This window comes from Quercus lobata, chromosome 4 (genome assembly GCF_001633185.2).
Source record: "Quercus lobata isolate SW786 chromosome 4, ValleyOak3.0 Primary Assembly, whole genome shotgun sequence".
In the NCBI taxonomy this organism is placed as follows: Eukaryota; Viridiplantae; Streptophyta; class Magnoliopsida; order Fagales; family Fagaceae; genus Quercus; species Quercus lobata.
The window spans coordinates 17621861-17638997 of NC_044907.1; the positions used below are offsets into that span (position 1 = coordinate 17621861).

The following is a 17137-nucleotide window of genomic DNA, read 5'->3' on the forward strand; positions in this document are numbered from 1 at the left end:
TCACCGGATCTGATCAGTGCGATCGGAGAAGAACAAATTATGTCACTAAGAGAGCAAAATAGAGTGAGAGAGTGTGAGCAAATGATAAAAAGAGAGAGAACAAAGAGAAACTCAGAGAAATGGAAGAGAGTGAAAAATGGTTTGGCTTGAGCAGGAATGTATAAGAATATAAATAGTGGGAAAAAAATTAAAATTAAGTTTGTTAAAATGGAAAGGGAAAAAGAATGGCGTGTTTGGATCGAGTATGGGTGATGTCATTTTAATAGAGGGCCTTATTTTCTATAGGGGAGACAGAGAGAACGAGAGAGTTTGAGATTGATTTTAGGGTTTTTTTTTCTTTCTTTGAACTAGAGTCAAAATAGTGTGTTTTGCAAAAAAAATTTACTTTAAAAAAAAAAAATTATTTTGGCTCGAATTATACTGATTTAGGGCCTATTTTAGCCCTTGTCAGGCCGAATCGAAAAACGAAAAAAAAGAAGAAGAAAAGATTCGTCACAAACACACGTGCAGCCACATTAATAGACGCATGGCACGTCTGTGTGTGTCAGACGCACGTGCAGCCGCGTCAATGGCCGTACAATGTGTCCATGCATGTCGATCGTGCATGCAGCTACGTCAACAACTACACAACGTGCCCGTGCGTGTCAAATGTGCATGCACTGCCCTTGGAAGCCCACCCGTGCTTTCGAATCTAACACATTCTTGCACAAGAAAGCCTGGCCAGAACCACCTTGTCCTGCAAACATTTAATCCATGCTTTTTATTGTTACAAAATAAACTATAATTGCATCTAAATATTACAATATTATAAAATTGGCATTACCTAATCCTCTCAATATCTCATACTCAATAGACACTGAGAAGAAATAGGCACAATCTTCCATATCCTCACCTATAAAATTGACAAGATATTTTAATATTTTTGGAGAAGTGCCGATAACTTTTTCAATACAAACAATAAGTTTTGATCAATAATTCCTAAAAGGGAATTTACTCTCAGAGAAGAACAAATTATGATTAATGCGATTTGGAGAATAACAAATTATGTCACTGAGAGAGCAAAATAGAGTGAGAGAGAGTAGAGAGAGAATGAGTGAGTGAGTAAAAGAGAGAGCATAGAGAACTCACCGAATCTAATTAGTGCGATCGGAGAAGAACAATTATGATCAGTGCGATCGAAGAAGAACAAATTATGTCACTAAGAGAGCAAGATAGAGCGAGAGAAAGTAGAGAGAGAAAGAGGAAGTGAATAAGCAAAAGAGAGAGAGCAAAGAGAAACTCAAAGAAATGGAAGAGAGTGAAAAATGGTTTAGCTTGGGCGAGAATGTATAGGAATATAAACAGTGGGAAAAAAATTAAAATTAAGGTTGTTAAAATGGAAAGGGAAAAAGAATGGCAGGTTTGGATCGGGTATGGGCAATGTCATATTAATAGAGGGCCTTATTTTCTATTTGGGGTTCCGCCACTTAAAAGTTAATTTATTGGGAAAGTGGCTATGTCTCTGTGTGTGTGTCAAGTGTTGATGAGATAGGCTAGGTTTTTAAGGAATGGGTAAAAAAATTATTTATACCTAGGATTAAAAATTAAAATTTCAATATATATTATAATCAAGTCAAGTATGAAGTGGACGAGCAACCTCTGCCCACGCCCTATTCGACTCATGAGTTAGGTAAAATCTATCCCACTTGGGTTAGGTCCAATTGGGTACCTATGGGTAGGATTAAAATTACCATCTCTATTCTCTTCTCATCCTTGCTTGTCATGAAAATCAAGAGTGAAAATCAAGGCTGAGTGACAGATCGTCCTCCTCCAACTTTAGAAGATGTCACATATATACCACATCATCTTTTCGTACATTTAGAATTAGTTTTTCCTTTTTCATTAAAAAAAATCACGATACCTTGGTTTTGCAATTGGAATGAACTAAATCAAGAATATGAATTGGCTGATTTCAACAGCTCTGCTAGATTTTAATTATTATAAGTAAAATCCAACTCTCCTAATTACTAATCAATGAATATATATAACAAAAATACCCCTAAAATTTGTAAAATGGCCAAAAGATCCTTAAATCTAGAAAATTACCAAAATGCCCCCCCAAAAAAACCATGTAAGATACCCCAAACCCTAAAAATGACCAAAATACCCCTAAACCTTTTAAAATGACCAAAATACTCCTAGAACTTAAAAATGACCAAAATACCCACAAAACCTCCAAAATGATTACAATACCCATAAAACCTAAAACCTCTAAAATGGCCAAAAATAGCTATGGAACCTCTAGAATAATTTTTAAAAATACCCGAAAATCTTTAAAATGACCAAAGTATCCTCTTAAACCTTAAAATGACCAAAAATATTCATGAAACCTCTAAAAAATGATGAAACCAAAATTTTTGCTCAGGGGAGCCAAGGTATGTAACACGTGAGTGAAGTCCCACATTAAATAATGATAAAATAAATGAATGGTTAATATAACATATTTGAGTTCATACCATTGAGTTTATGCCTTTTGGATTAAGTATGTTACATTAACTACTCAAAGAGTCACCCCAAAGTGTTTATCTTCCCGACATTTAAATAGAGTAAAAAAATAAAAAAATAAAAATAAAAACAGAAAAGTAAAATAACTGCCAGCTTTAAAAAGTGTGAGGCTACTTGATTTTTTTTATTCTTAATTTTGATTTCAATAGCGGGTAGGTCCAGATAAGAATCAATAAAACTTTGTCAAAATTTTTAATGTTAGTACTTAACAGTATTGCTTTATTATATATACTAGTCGTAGACTCACACGATACGTGGGAATATATAATTATTTTGCAATATGGTATAATATATAATTTATTCTCTAAAAATTATTGAAAGTAATTTGTTCTCCTTAAAATTGAACTATTTTTAAAAGTATTATCCATTTTTGTTCTATTATTTTGGTTTTTTTTTTAATAATTAAAACATAAAATCAATGAAGAATCAAAAACCAAAAACAATGTCTATACATATCTATACTATATGTATAATAATGGAAGTTTTGAAAAAAACTTTCTTTCTTCTCTTAAAGTTCCTTAGAAATGTCTTTGGCCACTTAAGAAACCTTCGTTGTCAAACTCTCATGTATCTAGGTTAATGATCCTAAACCCTGCAAGAACCAAATTCCACAATTAGCATTATCAAAATCAGATAAAAATTAAACCCCCAATCATGTTTTGAGATTTTCTATCTCTTTGTGACCAAACTTTTGAGGTAGATTTTTTTTTTTTTTTTTCTATTGGATTGCAAGATCAAATTATTATGTGCTGCACATAATAAGAAAAAGTGTGCTAAACATAATATTTGTCGAAGCCATACATAAATTGAGAAAGGTCCCACAACAAAAAAGAACCATTGAGTCAAAAAATATGAAAGCAATAATTGCAGTATAATTATAGCATATATTCTATTATTGTTTCAAAACTATCTAAGGTAAATACATTAAACTTTGGTTTTTCTTTTCTTCTTTTTTCAAATAGAGTTAAACAAACGTAAAATATAAGAAAACTAAAATGTCAAAGATAAACAAATTGAATAGGTAAAACACAAGTATAAAATAAAAATTGCACAACATGAATATGAAGTAAGAAGTTGTTGTAGAGATTTCTAAATCTTGAAAACCCTTCTCATAACCGACAAACCAATCCTAGCCACCCATAGCCCCAAAGTGATCACATTGTCGGCAACCCACAAAAAAGCATATCATCCACAAACCTTAGAAATCCAATGGAAAAACCGAAGTTGGGGGAAAAGAAAAAATAAGAAGGGAAAGAACACACCTCAAAGAGACTTTCCAAATCTGATGCCACTTTGACAACTTTTGCGGAGGTAAAGAGAGCAATTGGAAATTTATAGTGTTCAAAATAACAAAGTTAATCATAGGAGTGGAATTGAAGGGTTTGAACTTCAAAAGACTGAAATGATTTTGAAGGGGAAAATGAAGAGTTGAGAATTGGAAGAAGGCTAAATTAATGGTGAGTTGGATTTAATGAGTTAAAGAATGTGTAAGGTTGTTCATAGTGAGTTGGATTTAATGAGTTAGAGAATGTGTAAAGTTGCACTATCTATTTATATATTAATATTTTTTTTTTAAAAGTGACATTATCGATAATGTAGCTCAACTGGAGTGTAGCAACAATAAATGCTAAGCTTCAACTTTTAAATATATATAGATTGACTTGTGTTATGTGCAAGACCTGTTGGGATGATGATATGTGACCAAAAGTAAACACGTGTCACCATCCCAATAGGTTACATATGCCATGTAATCTTCTGGCTCATTTCAACAGCTCTAGTAGATTTTAATTGATTTTCTTATTTTGTACTTGGACAATATCAAATGGAAGATTGTAATTTTGAACTACTTGAAAAATTATTTGGTTCTTTGCGTAGACTACTGCAATCATGTCCAGTGGTCTATCCACCCAAAATGAATTCCTCGTGTCTTGTTGGTTTCATCAAATCTTAATCACATAATATTAAGAGAACCAGAGATTTAGCTTGGGGGAACGTCTAAAACATAGAAGTTTAGAATTCAATAATTAAAAATATGCTAAAATTGAAGACTAAATATACCATGAAAAATAAAACTAGTATCTCTTCAATGTTAACAAGATATTAATAAATAAATAAATAACACAAAAAATTAGAACTTTCCCAACTGAACAGAAACACAAATTCATGACTTTCCACAACTGTAGATGCTCGACAAGTGGATCAGTAGGAAAAAGAGCTTAGTAGTTCTTTCTTTCTTTCTTAACTTTCTAATTATGTGGTCATGGACAATGAGGTACATTAATGGCTAAACTTTTCAAGTTACACATTAATGAACATCTTGGAGAGGACTTAAAACTTGACCCTAAGTCAAATGAATACTCTATGAATTAAAATGTCAGAGAGTCACTCATAAGAATAGAAAAATAAACTTGAGAATATAGTAACAATGTAATCCTTAACTTTTGTATTTACTTCATGTGAACCCAGCAAGTCAATGGCGTTCAAAAATGTCCTTCCTTGCATGCCATTTAGAGAAGCCATTCTCCAGGTCATCCCTCATCCATGGATGCCAGCACCTATCCAGTGCCTCTGGTACAATCAACCAAGTTCGGTTTCAGTTGCTCTTCACTGGCCATGACTCAAGCTCACTAAAAAAGCAAACATTGCAGCTTTATATGAACCTTCTGGGCAGAACTCATCTTGGTGGGTTTTACTCTTAAAGGATAGTAACCCAAGAAATCCTGAAACCAAGAAATATAAATAGAATCTGGTTTCATATTATTAGTCTATATAAGGACATTAGAACATGGAAAATTTTAACCCAACCTCATGTCATAAATAACGTAATCAGATCGCATATGCAAGGGAAGAAAATGACATCAAAATACGTACCACATACATACATTACAACAAAATAAATGAAAGGAATGCTCCTCTCCTTTACAGCCAAATGTTACAACAACGAAGCCTTACAGCCAAATGTCATATATCTTAAATGAATCAGATAGACTACTAGCTCGCGACTTACCGCCTCCTGATTTCATTTTGCATCCAATGTTAATTCAACAAGAGAATCAACCACTTTAAGGGACCTCATGAATGTGGGAGCAATTGAGCAAATACCCAAAAAAGAAAGATACTTGCCAAAATGTGTACAAGGTAACAGCGGAATTATGTTAGACTAAATATATTTCCAACTACATATTTCTTATGGATTACAATAGCTAACAATTTCTACTTGGAAAATCACCACCAGACCATACTTGTCCTCTCCAGCTCTAAGACAGCAAATGTTATACTCCCAACTACATATTGCTTATACAAATATCAGTTAGAAGATGACTTCCTAGTGGCATTGGAGAAGAGAAAGAATAGAATAGAAGTGAACCATTGATTTAACCCATATACTTTTTTGATTGGTAAGTTAAACAAACTTTCAAAATGTTTTTGAAACCCACAATTTCACCTTCAATCCTAATCTACTAGGAAAATAAAAGACATTTGAGTTAAAGCTTATTGGCTTGTTGATCTCATCAATAACCCTTAAATATTGAAGCAATGGAGGGACCAATATATAAACCCATACATTCTCCATCCCTTCCCTTTTCCAAAAGACAACCCATTTCCTCTTTCCATCCTTCCTTTCCCCATCATACACACAGCTATGGAAATACCCTCCACCCTCCATTTTCTTTTCTCCCCTTTTACCCCTACCAAGTTGTTTGGATCTTAGAATATATCATAAGCAAAACAAACACAGCAATATCTTTTACAAGCAGCTTTCAAATTTAAGTTGCCACCTGTACAAGCAAAACAAAGTTTTAAAGTGTGGAGACCTTATTAGTTTCTTCCAATATCCTAATATTAGTCATTGTTGAACACTCTTTTGCAAAAAACCATTAATTTGATTTTTTTTTTCTTTTTCTTTTTAACAGCTTCAACCTTGATTGAATTGCTTCAACCATGTTATTGGCATGTTAAATATCTTTCATGCAAAATATAACCACATTTCTATAAAGATTTTTTATATTTAAATTCTAAATGGTATCTTTTCCTTTAAGTACCTTAATTCAGATTCAAACAGTTTTTTTTTTTTTTTAATTTTAAATCTTGCTCAAATTCACAGTCTGCAAAAATAGAGCTTAGTCTAAGGCCAACTCAACACATTTTTGGGTTAGACGCAAATGTGAAACGTATTTTCACTTAATATTTTATAAGCGATTGATACATGAATTAAGAAAAATAGTACAACATTTTTGTATAATTTAATACATTAATTGGACTATTTTCATATACTTATGAAATGTATATTTAAACTTTTAATTCTAAAAATATTGAAACAATTAATATGAGAATAAATATCATATTCTAAATGGCTACCGTCTCTATTAGCAATGTTAGAGTTTTATTGAATGATGGATTTTCAATAATAAATTTGTCTAAAAAAACTTTTAATTCTAATTTTAATCTTGATATAGCTCTTAAACTATGGTAAACGTAGTAAAATGCATTAATAAAATGTTGAGCATTCAAAAAGAGTAAAATATTTTTAAAAGAATTTTTATTTAAATTTGGGGGCCTTAATTAAAACTTTTACATTGACAGGTAAACAAGACCTTCTATCATCCAATAGAAGATATCTTCTTCTTTTTTCTTTTTACTAAGTAAGAGGCTTTTCTTTTTATTTTTTTATTTTTTGCAATACTATAAGATAAATAGATATAATATAGTATATTTTAGAGGGCCTTATTCAATTTGGGGGTCTTAGGCCATTGCATAAATAATCTAATGGTTGAGAATCCCTAACCGAACTCCCTTAAAAAATTTTGTGCTTGGAGAGAAAGAGAAAAAGAAAGTGAAAGTGAAAGTGATTTTTTGTGCTTGGAATTAGAAAGAGAGAAAAAAAAATGTCCGAGAAATAGGAGGGACGATTGGATTTATATAGAGAGGGAAAAAAAAAAGGTAAAATTATCCGCAGCCAAAAAGAGTGAGGCTATTTGATTTATTTATTTTTAATTTTAATTAAAAGATTGAATATGTTATTTGATTTTCATGTACCGAAGCTTTATTTGGGTAAAAAGGGGCTTCGGTTGGTCTATCAAGGAAGATATACCCCAAAAGCAATGTCCAGTAGAGGATGACACATATAACATAGAGAAAGTTAATGGACACATAAAATTTGATAAAAAATTTGACACTAAGCTGTTGCGGCAGATTATTAGTGGTAAATAAGAAAGTGATATTAGCGGTGGATGACTCCAAATAAGAAACCATAAGACTTTGCCGATTAATATTGCTCTATTATATTAGGGTTGTGTTAACGGCCAACTTGCGGTACCCATTAACAATTTTTTTGAAATTTTTATGACACTTTTTTTGTCTTTTTTACAGCTTTATCTCATTTTTTTAGTTTTATAAGTACTGTTTAGTGTCTTTTTTTACCTTTTTTTTAACTTTTTTTTTTTGGGGGTCTTTTTTGCACCTTAACTAGCACTGGTCGGTATGATAATAAGTGGCAAAAAATAAACATGTGTTATCATCCCAACGGGTTACAAGTTATATATACCACATAATCTTCTGGCCCATTTCAACAGCTCTACTAGATTTTTATTAATTTCTTTTTTTGTACTGTGGACCATAATCAATGGAAAATTGTAACGTTGAACTATTTGAGAAATTATTTGGTACATTTGATAGACTACGTCAATCATGTCCAATGTTCTATCCACCCAAAATGAATTTCTCGTGTCTTGCTGGTTTTGGTTTTGTCAAATCTTAATCGCATAATACTAAGAAAATTTACCGTAACTTCAAGCAAGGATGGGGGAAAGGTACAAAACAAAAAAATTTAGAATTCAATAATTAAAAATATGAAAAAATTTAAAACTAAATATAGTATTAAAAATAAAACTACTATCACTTCAATGTTAACAAGATATTAATAAATAAATAATACACAAAATTAGAACTTTCCCAACTCAACAGAAGCAAAAATTGAGGACAAGCTAAGACATTCATGACTTTCCACAACTGTAGATGCTCGACAAGTGGATCAGTAGGAAAAAGAGCTTAGTAGTTCTTTCTTTCTTTCTTAACTTTCTAATGATGTGGTAATGGACAATGGGTCACAATAATGGCTAAATTTTTCAAGTTATACATTAATGAGCATCTTGGAGGGGACTTAAACTTAAGGAAAAGTCACATGAATACTCTCTGAATTAAAATGTCAGAGAGGCATTCATAAACATAGAAAAATAAACTTGAAAAAACAGTAACAATGTAATCCTTAACTTTTGCATTTACTTCATGTGCACTCAGCAAGTCAATGGTGATCAGATGTCCTTCCCTGCATGCCATTTAGAGAAGCCATTCTCCAGGGCATCCCTCATCCATGGATTTCGGCACCTATCCAGTGCCTCTGGTACAGTCAACCAAGTTCTGTTTCGGGTGCTCTGCTCTGGCCATGACTCAAGCTCCTCCTTGACTAACAAAGCAAACATTGCAGCTTTACATGAACCGTCTGGGCAGAACTCATCTTGGTGGGTTTTACTTTTAAAGGGATAATAACCCAAGAAATCCTAAAACCAAGAAATAGAAACAACCTTAATGTATAACTTGAATATGCCATAATCAAAACAAGTGCGGCAATATCTTTCGGTATTTTTTTAAAACCTATCCGCTAAACTGTAGCAAATGTCATCAACAACATGAGTGAAAACTGTCCAGCATTTTGCTAAATCTAGGACTAGGATGCCATTTAGAGAAGCCATTCTCCAGGGCATCCCTCATCCATGGATTTCGGCACCTATCCAGTGCCTCTGGTACAGTCAACCAAGTTCTGTTTCGGGTGCTCTGCTCTGGCCATGACTCAAGCTCCTCCTTGACTAACAAAGCAAACATTGCAGCTTTACATGAACCGTCTGGGCAGAACTCATCTTGGTGGGTTTTACTTTTAAAGGGATAATAACCCAAGAAATCCTAAAACCAAGAAATAGAAACAACCTTAATGTATAACTTGAATATGCCATAATCAAAACAAGTGCGGCAATATCTTTCGGTATTTTTTTAAAACCTATCCGCTAAACTGTAGCAAATGTCATCAACAACATGAGTGAAAACTGTCCAGCATTTTGCTAAATCTAGGACTAGGATGCCAAATATTGTATTTTAAAAAATTCAATAAACAAACAAATAATAATTGCAACAGCAATCAAAGTTTTATCTGTATTGAAATGTAGGCATCTAAAGCGACAATCACGACTAACAAGGCAGATATACACGAAAAAAAAACAGAATTTTATTGCTTCTCCAAAAGCAGTCCAAGATAAACATGGGAGAATTAAGCAAACTGATAATGCAACAATTGAAACATAAAAATCAGATTAACTTCAAGACCTTCAAAAGATTGACTGTAAAATAATCAAAAGGGTTTATAACAACATCACACAAGTTCAATGGAAAAAGAAGAAGAAAAAAACAAGGACAACATCAAATTTATTAAAATCAAAATCACCATTAGTTCCCCTCGAACTCCAGCCTCTTCAATAGCTTCCCTTACTGCTGCCTCCAGAACAGTTTCATCATTCTCCCAACCACCCTATAAAAGGAAAAGAACAATTCATGAAAACAATTGTGCAGTGATCACCTCCCACTCTCTAAATGATGGTCGGGAAAGCAAATAACAGAAATTTATAAAAACCACACCAAATAGAATTTCCCAAGTAATCATAAACTAGCTAATTTGCACTACATTTGAAAAAGACTTACCAATAAAAACTGCAAATAAATATCTCATGTTGCTTCCCAAAAAAGAATCCAAACTTTTGAATTCAATGAAGGAATTCCCAAATTCTTATTACTTGTCAAAAACACACGTCATCAGTTAGGGACCATCAATGATCAATCAGATATGCACTGGCATAAATCTTGATATTGGTTTAATTTAAATTGCATTGCTACATATTGAGATTTGGTTCAAGATCAGTTAGTTTCCTTAGAATAAAAGCTCCCTGCCCAATAGCTTCCAAAATATAGTTCTACAGCACGCTATGACTGAAGCTAGAGTGTTGACATATGTTGACATAGCAACTGCCACAGGCCTCCATGCATTTCTCCAATTGTTAAGTTGGCCTGGCAACTGTGAACCATCTACAAAACTCCCACAACCATTCCTCTACTCATGTACTTGGGTGTCATCGCCTGAATGACTTCTAATATGGTTTATTTATTATTAAATAGAACTTGCGTATTTGCAAAGCATAATAGAATCAATGCATGGCTGATCATAAATCTCCACATACTTCTCCTGTTTAACTGACATTGATCACTTCCAGTATACCATCTTCATGAAGGCGATGGACCGTGACCTAATCCTGGTAAGATCCTTTGCCTCATACAAAACTGACTGGAAAATATGCAGGAGCATAGAGACAGATTATGTGGCAGCCATGTGGGTGACACGTCATTTTCTCCATGTGTCCAAGTGACTTTTATTTGTCACTAAATTTGGTCAAAATTATTTATGAAGTCTTGTTGGAAAATGTTAGAGCCTAGTATGTGTTTATAGGAGGTTATCTACCTAGGGAGTAGGAGAAATTATATAGTTTTCTGGTGGAGAAGTGACATAGTTCACCATTCTACTAAAAATCTCTCATTTGTTTAAAATTATTGAATCAATAATCAATTTATATTTTAAAAAAATTTCTAACTTAACAATTTTAAACAGATAAAAATCTTTTAATAGAATAATAGACCACGACACTTGTCTAACATGAGGACCTTATAATTTCTCAAAAAGTATAAAGTTGTCTATTATGTTGGAAGTAGTCCAACCATTATTTTATGAATATCATGCACTGTATTTGCTTATAAATATCAACGAGAAATGAGAAGGGTAGAGAGTGTTTTAATTCAAAAAATTAGTTCTTAATTATAAAAATAAAAATCAGAAAATTTTTTGCTAGTGTTTTGCCTAAGACATAACACATTGTATTCATTCCTCAATCAAATAATCTACTAAGAATCTCATCTACACTATAATGTCGCCCAAATTAACTGCAAAGCTGCTCAAAGGTTATATCACGCTTAACAGTGGTGAGAATCTTACCTTCACCAAATGCACCTTGTTTATGAAGTTGAATAACCAATATTAGGGTAACTTACTACTTCCAATTCAATAGTTTTATTTCATAAAATGCTATCAACCAAGTCATTGCGAAGATTCCGCACAAAGAATCCAGAGGGTACGCAAAGATCGCATCTTTAAGTCCCGATCAGCTTTCCGGTTATCGTTAGTTTTCTTTATCATATTTATATGTAAACTTGTAAAGTAGTTACAACATTGTACCAGTTATACCCTTTATATATATATATATATATATATATATATATATATAAAAGTATTTTGTCTTTTTATATATTTCTCTTAGTTAGAGTTGTGGAGTATTTGTCTTAAATAATTATGGGCTCGAATTCAATTCAGAAAGATGTGTGCTTTGTTCCTAAAAATTGTTTGAATTGACATTTATTTAATTTTTTCGTCTTTTCGTGCCTTCAATGGTTTTTAATGATCCCCTTATTATCCAACTCTTGTTAGTATCATTATGTACTGAATTTTGTCTCCTTTTGTAATCAATCATAAGAATTTTAATTTTGGGAAAGTCTTCAGGCTTGTCTGGGACTATCTTTAGGATACGTTTGGTACACTGAATATGGATTACAATAAAAATGGTAATCTTTATTATCAGGAATAAAAAGGTGTTGTAATGAAATAACTAAACCTATTCATTAGTTTGGTTGTGAGTTGTAATATTAAAATAAAATTTATGATCTATTTTAGGAAATATCTCATTCATACAAATATATTTCCTAGAAAATAATATATTTTAAATTTTAGAGAGATGAGTTATTTTTTGATTATTTTTATTTCCATAATTGTTAGGTGGATATGGAAAGTTTATTTATTTGGAAATATATTAATGTTATAAATTATTACATCTACTAAAGAATAGTTATTACAACCCTTTTAGAGAGGAATAGTTATTCCTTGTTTTAAAGAATAGTTATTCATAAAGAATGACTATTCCCTGTAATCAAAACATAACCAAACTATTGAATAGCTAAACCATAGGAATAACTATTACATTACAATACCTATTATAGTCTACCAAACGTGCCCTTAGTATATTATTAAATATTTTTTGTCATTGTGTAATGCACCCCCAAACCTTAAGGGAGAGTATTATTTCTAACATATTTTGGGTAATGATTTTTTTCAAAATGAAATATTTGTTAGAAAAGTCAAACTCATACTGTGAGTGGGCATGATCTTGTTTATTGCATTTATTATTTATACAATCTTCCAAAAGAATTGCCATTTCTTGAAACTTTTAGGAAGGGTACCAACTTAAATTGAAGATTGAGTTATATAGTCAACTAATACTAATCAAATTTGAATGGCAAAACGTAAGGGCTTACTATCAAAATATACTAAGGTTTTGTTGCTTATTAACCATATTCAAGGTTTTCAGACCTGGACCGTTCATTGAACCGTAAAAGGAAGAGATTTAAGGTTTTTGAGGTCAAACCGGGGTCGAACTGTGATGACGTTATAATTAATTTAATAATTAATTAAAGCCTAAATATAGATATTAAATTTATAAAACTAGCAAAATTGACAATATATCTATATATGTGAGGGAAATTTAATGATTTTCAAGCATATATTTAATAATTAAATAAGAAAGTTAATAAAATAAAATAATAACCATGAAAACATGAAAATTTATGATTAATTTTTGAAGTAAATTTGAATATATTTGAAAGATTTTAATTATAATTTTTTTATTCCTTGTAAGAGATGGATAATTTAATTAAGTAGAATAAAATTGTAAAAAAAAAAAAAATGCTAGGGGTTGGACCGCACGGTTCTTACCGGTTCGTGCGGTCCAACCCCGGTTTTAGTGGTTCACGAAATTAACAAAAAATCCAGTTCTTTAGGCTTAAAAAACCGGTTTTCATTCTGGTTCCCAGTTTTCACGGTCCAACCTCTCGGTCCGGTCCGGTTTTGAAAACTATGACCATATTAAGTAAAACATTGTTCTTTTCATATGCATATACATATACACATATGTACACATACATACATACATATATATATATATATATATAGTGGTGTAAAATTCTTGTTTTTCTCCCTTCAATCCAAACATACCACATCAACAATCCAAACATGCCATTTCAAAATTGCACACACTAATAAATAGAGTGTGATACATCCAATTAAACCTCATCAAGCCATCAAGCTTCTTCTTCTTCTTCTTCTTCTTCTTCTTCTTCTTCTTCTTCTTCTTTTCTCTCTCTCTCTCTCTCTCTCTCTCTCTCTCTCTCTCTCTCTCTCTCTCTCTCTCTCTCTCTCTCTCTCTCTCTCTCTCTCTCTCTCTCTCTCTCTCTCAACCTTCATGGCCGACCACGAGAGCTACTATCCACCGCCACCATCCCATTGGTCCCCTAGCTCAAACCATGAGAGAATATAATGGGGGTGCTATACACAGTTTTGAGCCGAATGCAAAAGACACATCCACTTTGGTAAAATGCTACCCAAAACGTTAGTGGTTTAAACGTGGGGACCACTATGATGGTGGTAGTGAGTGGCAGCTTTCATGGTCAGCCATGGAGGTTAATAGGGATGGAGCTAGAACTTTAAGTTAGGAGGGGCGATTTTACTGTTTGTAATGTGCAGTGATTTCAACCTCTAATTCTACTACTTAGTTGTTGAGATTTTTATTTTTATTTATTTTATTTTTTGTAGTTAAGAACAAAATTATTTTTCTTTAGAATTTTTTTAAAGGACAGGGTTATTTATTTTGGATAAAATTAGTTAATTAAGCTTAATTTTGTTTTTAGTTTTGTTGGTAATTTTTGTTGTTAAGCTTTTTTTTTTTTTTTTGCGTGAATATTTTGTTTTAGATTTTATTTCTATAAATTTTTTTATGGTCACTAAAATGGGGAAAATACTAGAGCTGCAAGTTTTTTTCTAAATTACTTATGTAATAAGTGATTACTAGTAAGTAAAAAAATGATGTAAATGGTGTGCCTATATGCGAACCAATAAAAATTTGCTACCAAAAAGGTTTGCAAAAGTGTTATAAAAAAGTTTGTGAGTATAACATTACTCTTAAAAGAACCAATGATATTATTAGAGGGAAATAAAATGTAATTTTATAGAACAAAATTGCTAAAATTAATACACATATATATAATAATTTTTTTTTAAAAAAAAAAATTAGGGGTGGCCATTAGCCCCCCTAGTCCAAGGGTAGTTCCGCCCCTGGAGGCCAAGTTTAGATAAAAGGGTTTAGGAGTGAAAAACTAGAGAAAGAAAGAGAGGAAGTGAGTATGGTTGCCATGGCTAGGGACCAAGGCCGGCCAAAATTGTTTGAGGCTTAAGGCGAGAATTTTATAGGGACATTTTTACATCTAAATATCACTTAAATAATATTTAATTATTTCATTTAATTTCAAATTTATTATTAATTCTTACTTATTAATATGACTAATTCATCCAAAGTGAGATAATGGTAATTATCATTAGCTCACTTTGTATTAAAATGAAGTGAAAGATAATACGGGGTTTTTTTTTTTTTGAAGGAGTAATCTTATATATATATATATATATATATATATATTTATTTATTTATTTTATAAACATAATTGAAGTATTTAAATTCAAATAGATAACAAATGTAGATAAGTATCAAATATTTGAATACAAATGAGAATAACAGTTTTTTTTTTTTTTTTTTTCTCTTTTGCATGTGAGATAGTATTACTTTTCTAACCTTTTTTGTTCTTTATAGGAAAAAAAAATAAACTAAAGAGTATGTTATTTCGAAATTTGTATGAGAATATTTTGATATGCCAAAATTTGAAGACAAACTAGGGAAATCTTCTTATTAGTAGTATAGATATATTAGAAATTGTAACTCTAAAAGAAAGGTTAATTTCAAAAATCTACCCTTAACCAAAAAGCAAACAAGTTTCATAAAAAAATAATAATAATAATTTTCTACCACTCAAATTTTCCCTCAATTTTAAAATTTAAGTTCTCCCGCACCCACCGATCAAAGAGAATGTGGGCTCTTGAAGGCCCAGCCCCAATAATCATCCATGCCGGGCCAACTGAGAAATAAGACCTGTTATTCCCTTACCCCTATATTGATTTAGGGTTTCACTGTCCCTGGAAAAACACAAATTCCGCACAAAGATCCCAACTTTAAGTCCCCCTCTGCTTATTGCTGAAGAACAACAAGTGTTGTTTTCGGCTTCTAATTTTTCGGGGTATCTTTAGTTTTCATTGCATTATATATATATATATATATAAGTATTGTGTCTTTTTATATATTTCTCTTAGTAAGAGTTGTGGAGTATTTGTTCTTAAATAATTATGGGTTCGATTTCAATTCAGAAAGATGTGTGCTATGTTCCTAAGTTATGCCCAGATGTGTTAGTTCAGATACTATGTAGACTGCCTGAGAAAGATCTAATTCAATACAAATGTGTATCCAAAGATTGGTACTTTCTTGTTTCGGAGACTTGTGTTCCAATTGTCTCTGCAAAGACTTCTCTTTGTGGACTTTATTTCCATACTTTGGTTCTTTCCGACGACATGTCTCGTATTCATCGTAACTCATCTTACGATGCAAAAAATCGCTATTTTGCTGAATTGTCAAAATCTGGTGATAGACAAGTTTTAGAATATGTCTCCTTAGAATCCGGCGGTGATGAAATTGGTGAAGTCGAGATTGATAAGCATGCTAAGAACCTCCTTGATAGCTGCAATGGCCTTCTTTTATTTAGGAAGCCTTCCACACGCCAGTACGATGTCTTCAATCCTACCACTAAAGAGTCTGTGAGAATTCCCTACTCCTGTGATTCATATTGTGATGCTGCACTTGCTTTTGACCCTTGCAAATCCATTCATTTCAAACTTATTTGCATTCCTTATTTTCATCTTGATGCACCAAAATGGTTGGACATGTTTTCTTCAGAAACTGAAAAGTGGGTTCGACACACTCTGCATTTTGATCCCGTTTATATTGATGGGTCCCATATAATTAAGGAGTTTGTTTACTTGGATGGCATGTTGTACTGGGTGTTAGCTTCAGAAAACCTTTTTTGCATCGACCTCAATCTAGTTAGCGCCCATGCCATTGACCTACCGAAGATTGAAAGATCAAGTTTATCATCAAGTATTGGGGTATCAGTGGGACATCTTTGTTTTGCTCAATGTGAACGCTCAAATGTCTCAATTTGGTTGCTTGAGGACAACAAACAAGCTGATGGATGGATTTTGAGACACAGCATCCGCTTGGATTACTTGTTGGAAAGTCTGATGGTGGCTCAATTTCGATTACTTGATGAAATTTTCTGGTTTCAACCCTATGCAATTCATCCAAAGTCTGATGTTATCTTTCTAGGAACAGCTCGGAGCATCATAAGCTGGCATATCAAAAGCAATAAGTTTAAATTGGTCTCTAAAACAAGGGAAGGAATGGTTGTACCTGGGTGTTTTACTCCAGTTTTGACGTACTCTCGTTGCCTTGTCCCATTAAAG

At 32.3% G+C, this 17137-nt stretch overlaps 1 protein-coding gene across 1 annotated transcript; it reads right to left on the reverse strand.

Annotated features, from left to right (window-relative positions):
- Positions 1–4709: 4709 nt before the first annotated feature.
- Positions 4710–10988, reverse strand: LOC115984724 (nudix hydrolase 16, mitochondrial-like). The gene is made up of 5 exons (XM_031107741.1): positions 10929–10988; positions 10037–10120; positions 9301–9501; positions 8815–8900; positions 4710–5264 (listed from the first exon to the last, which is right to left on the reverse strand). Exons 1-4 carry the CDS (start codon positions 10986–10988, stop codon positions 8856–8858), a joined length of 390 nt encoding a protein of 129 aa, XP_030963601.1. The 3' UTR covers positions 4710–5264; positions 8815–8855.
- Positions 10989–17137: the final 6149 nt, after the last annotated feature.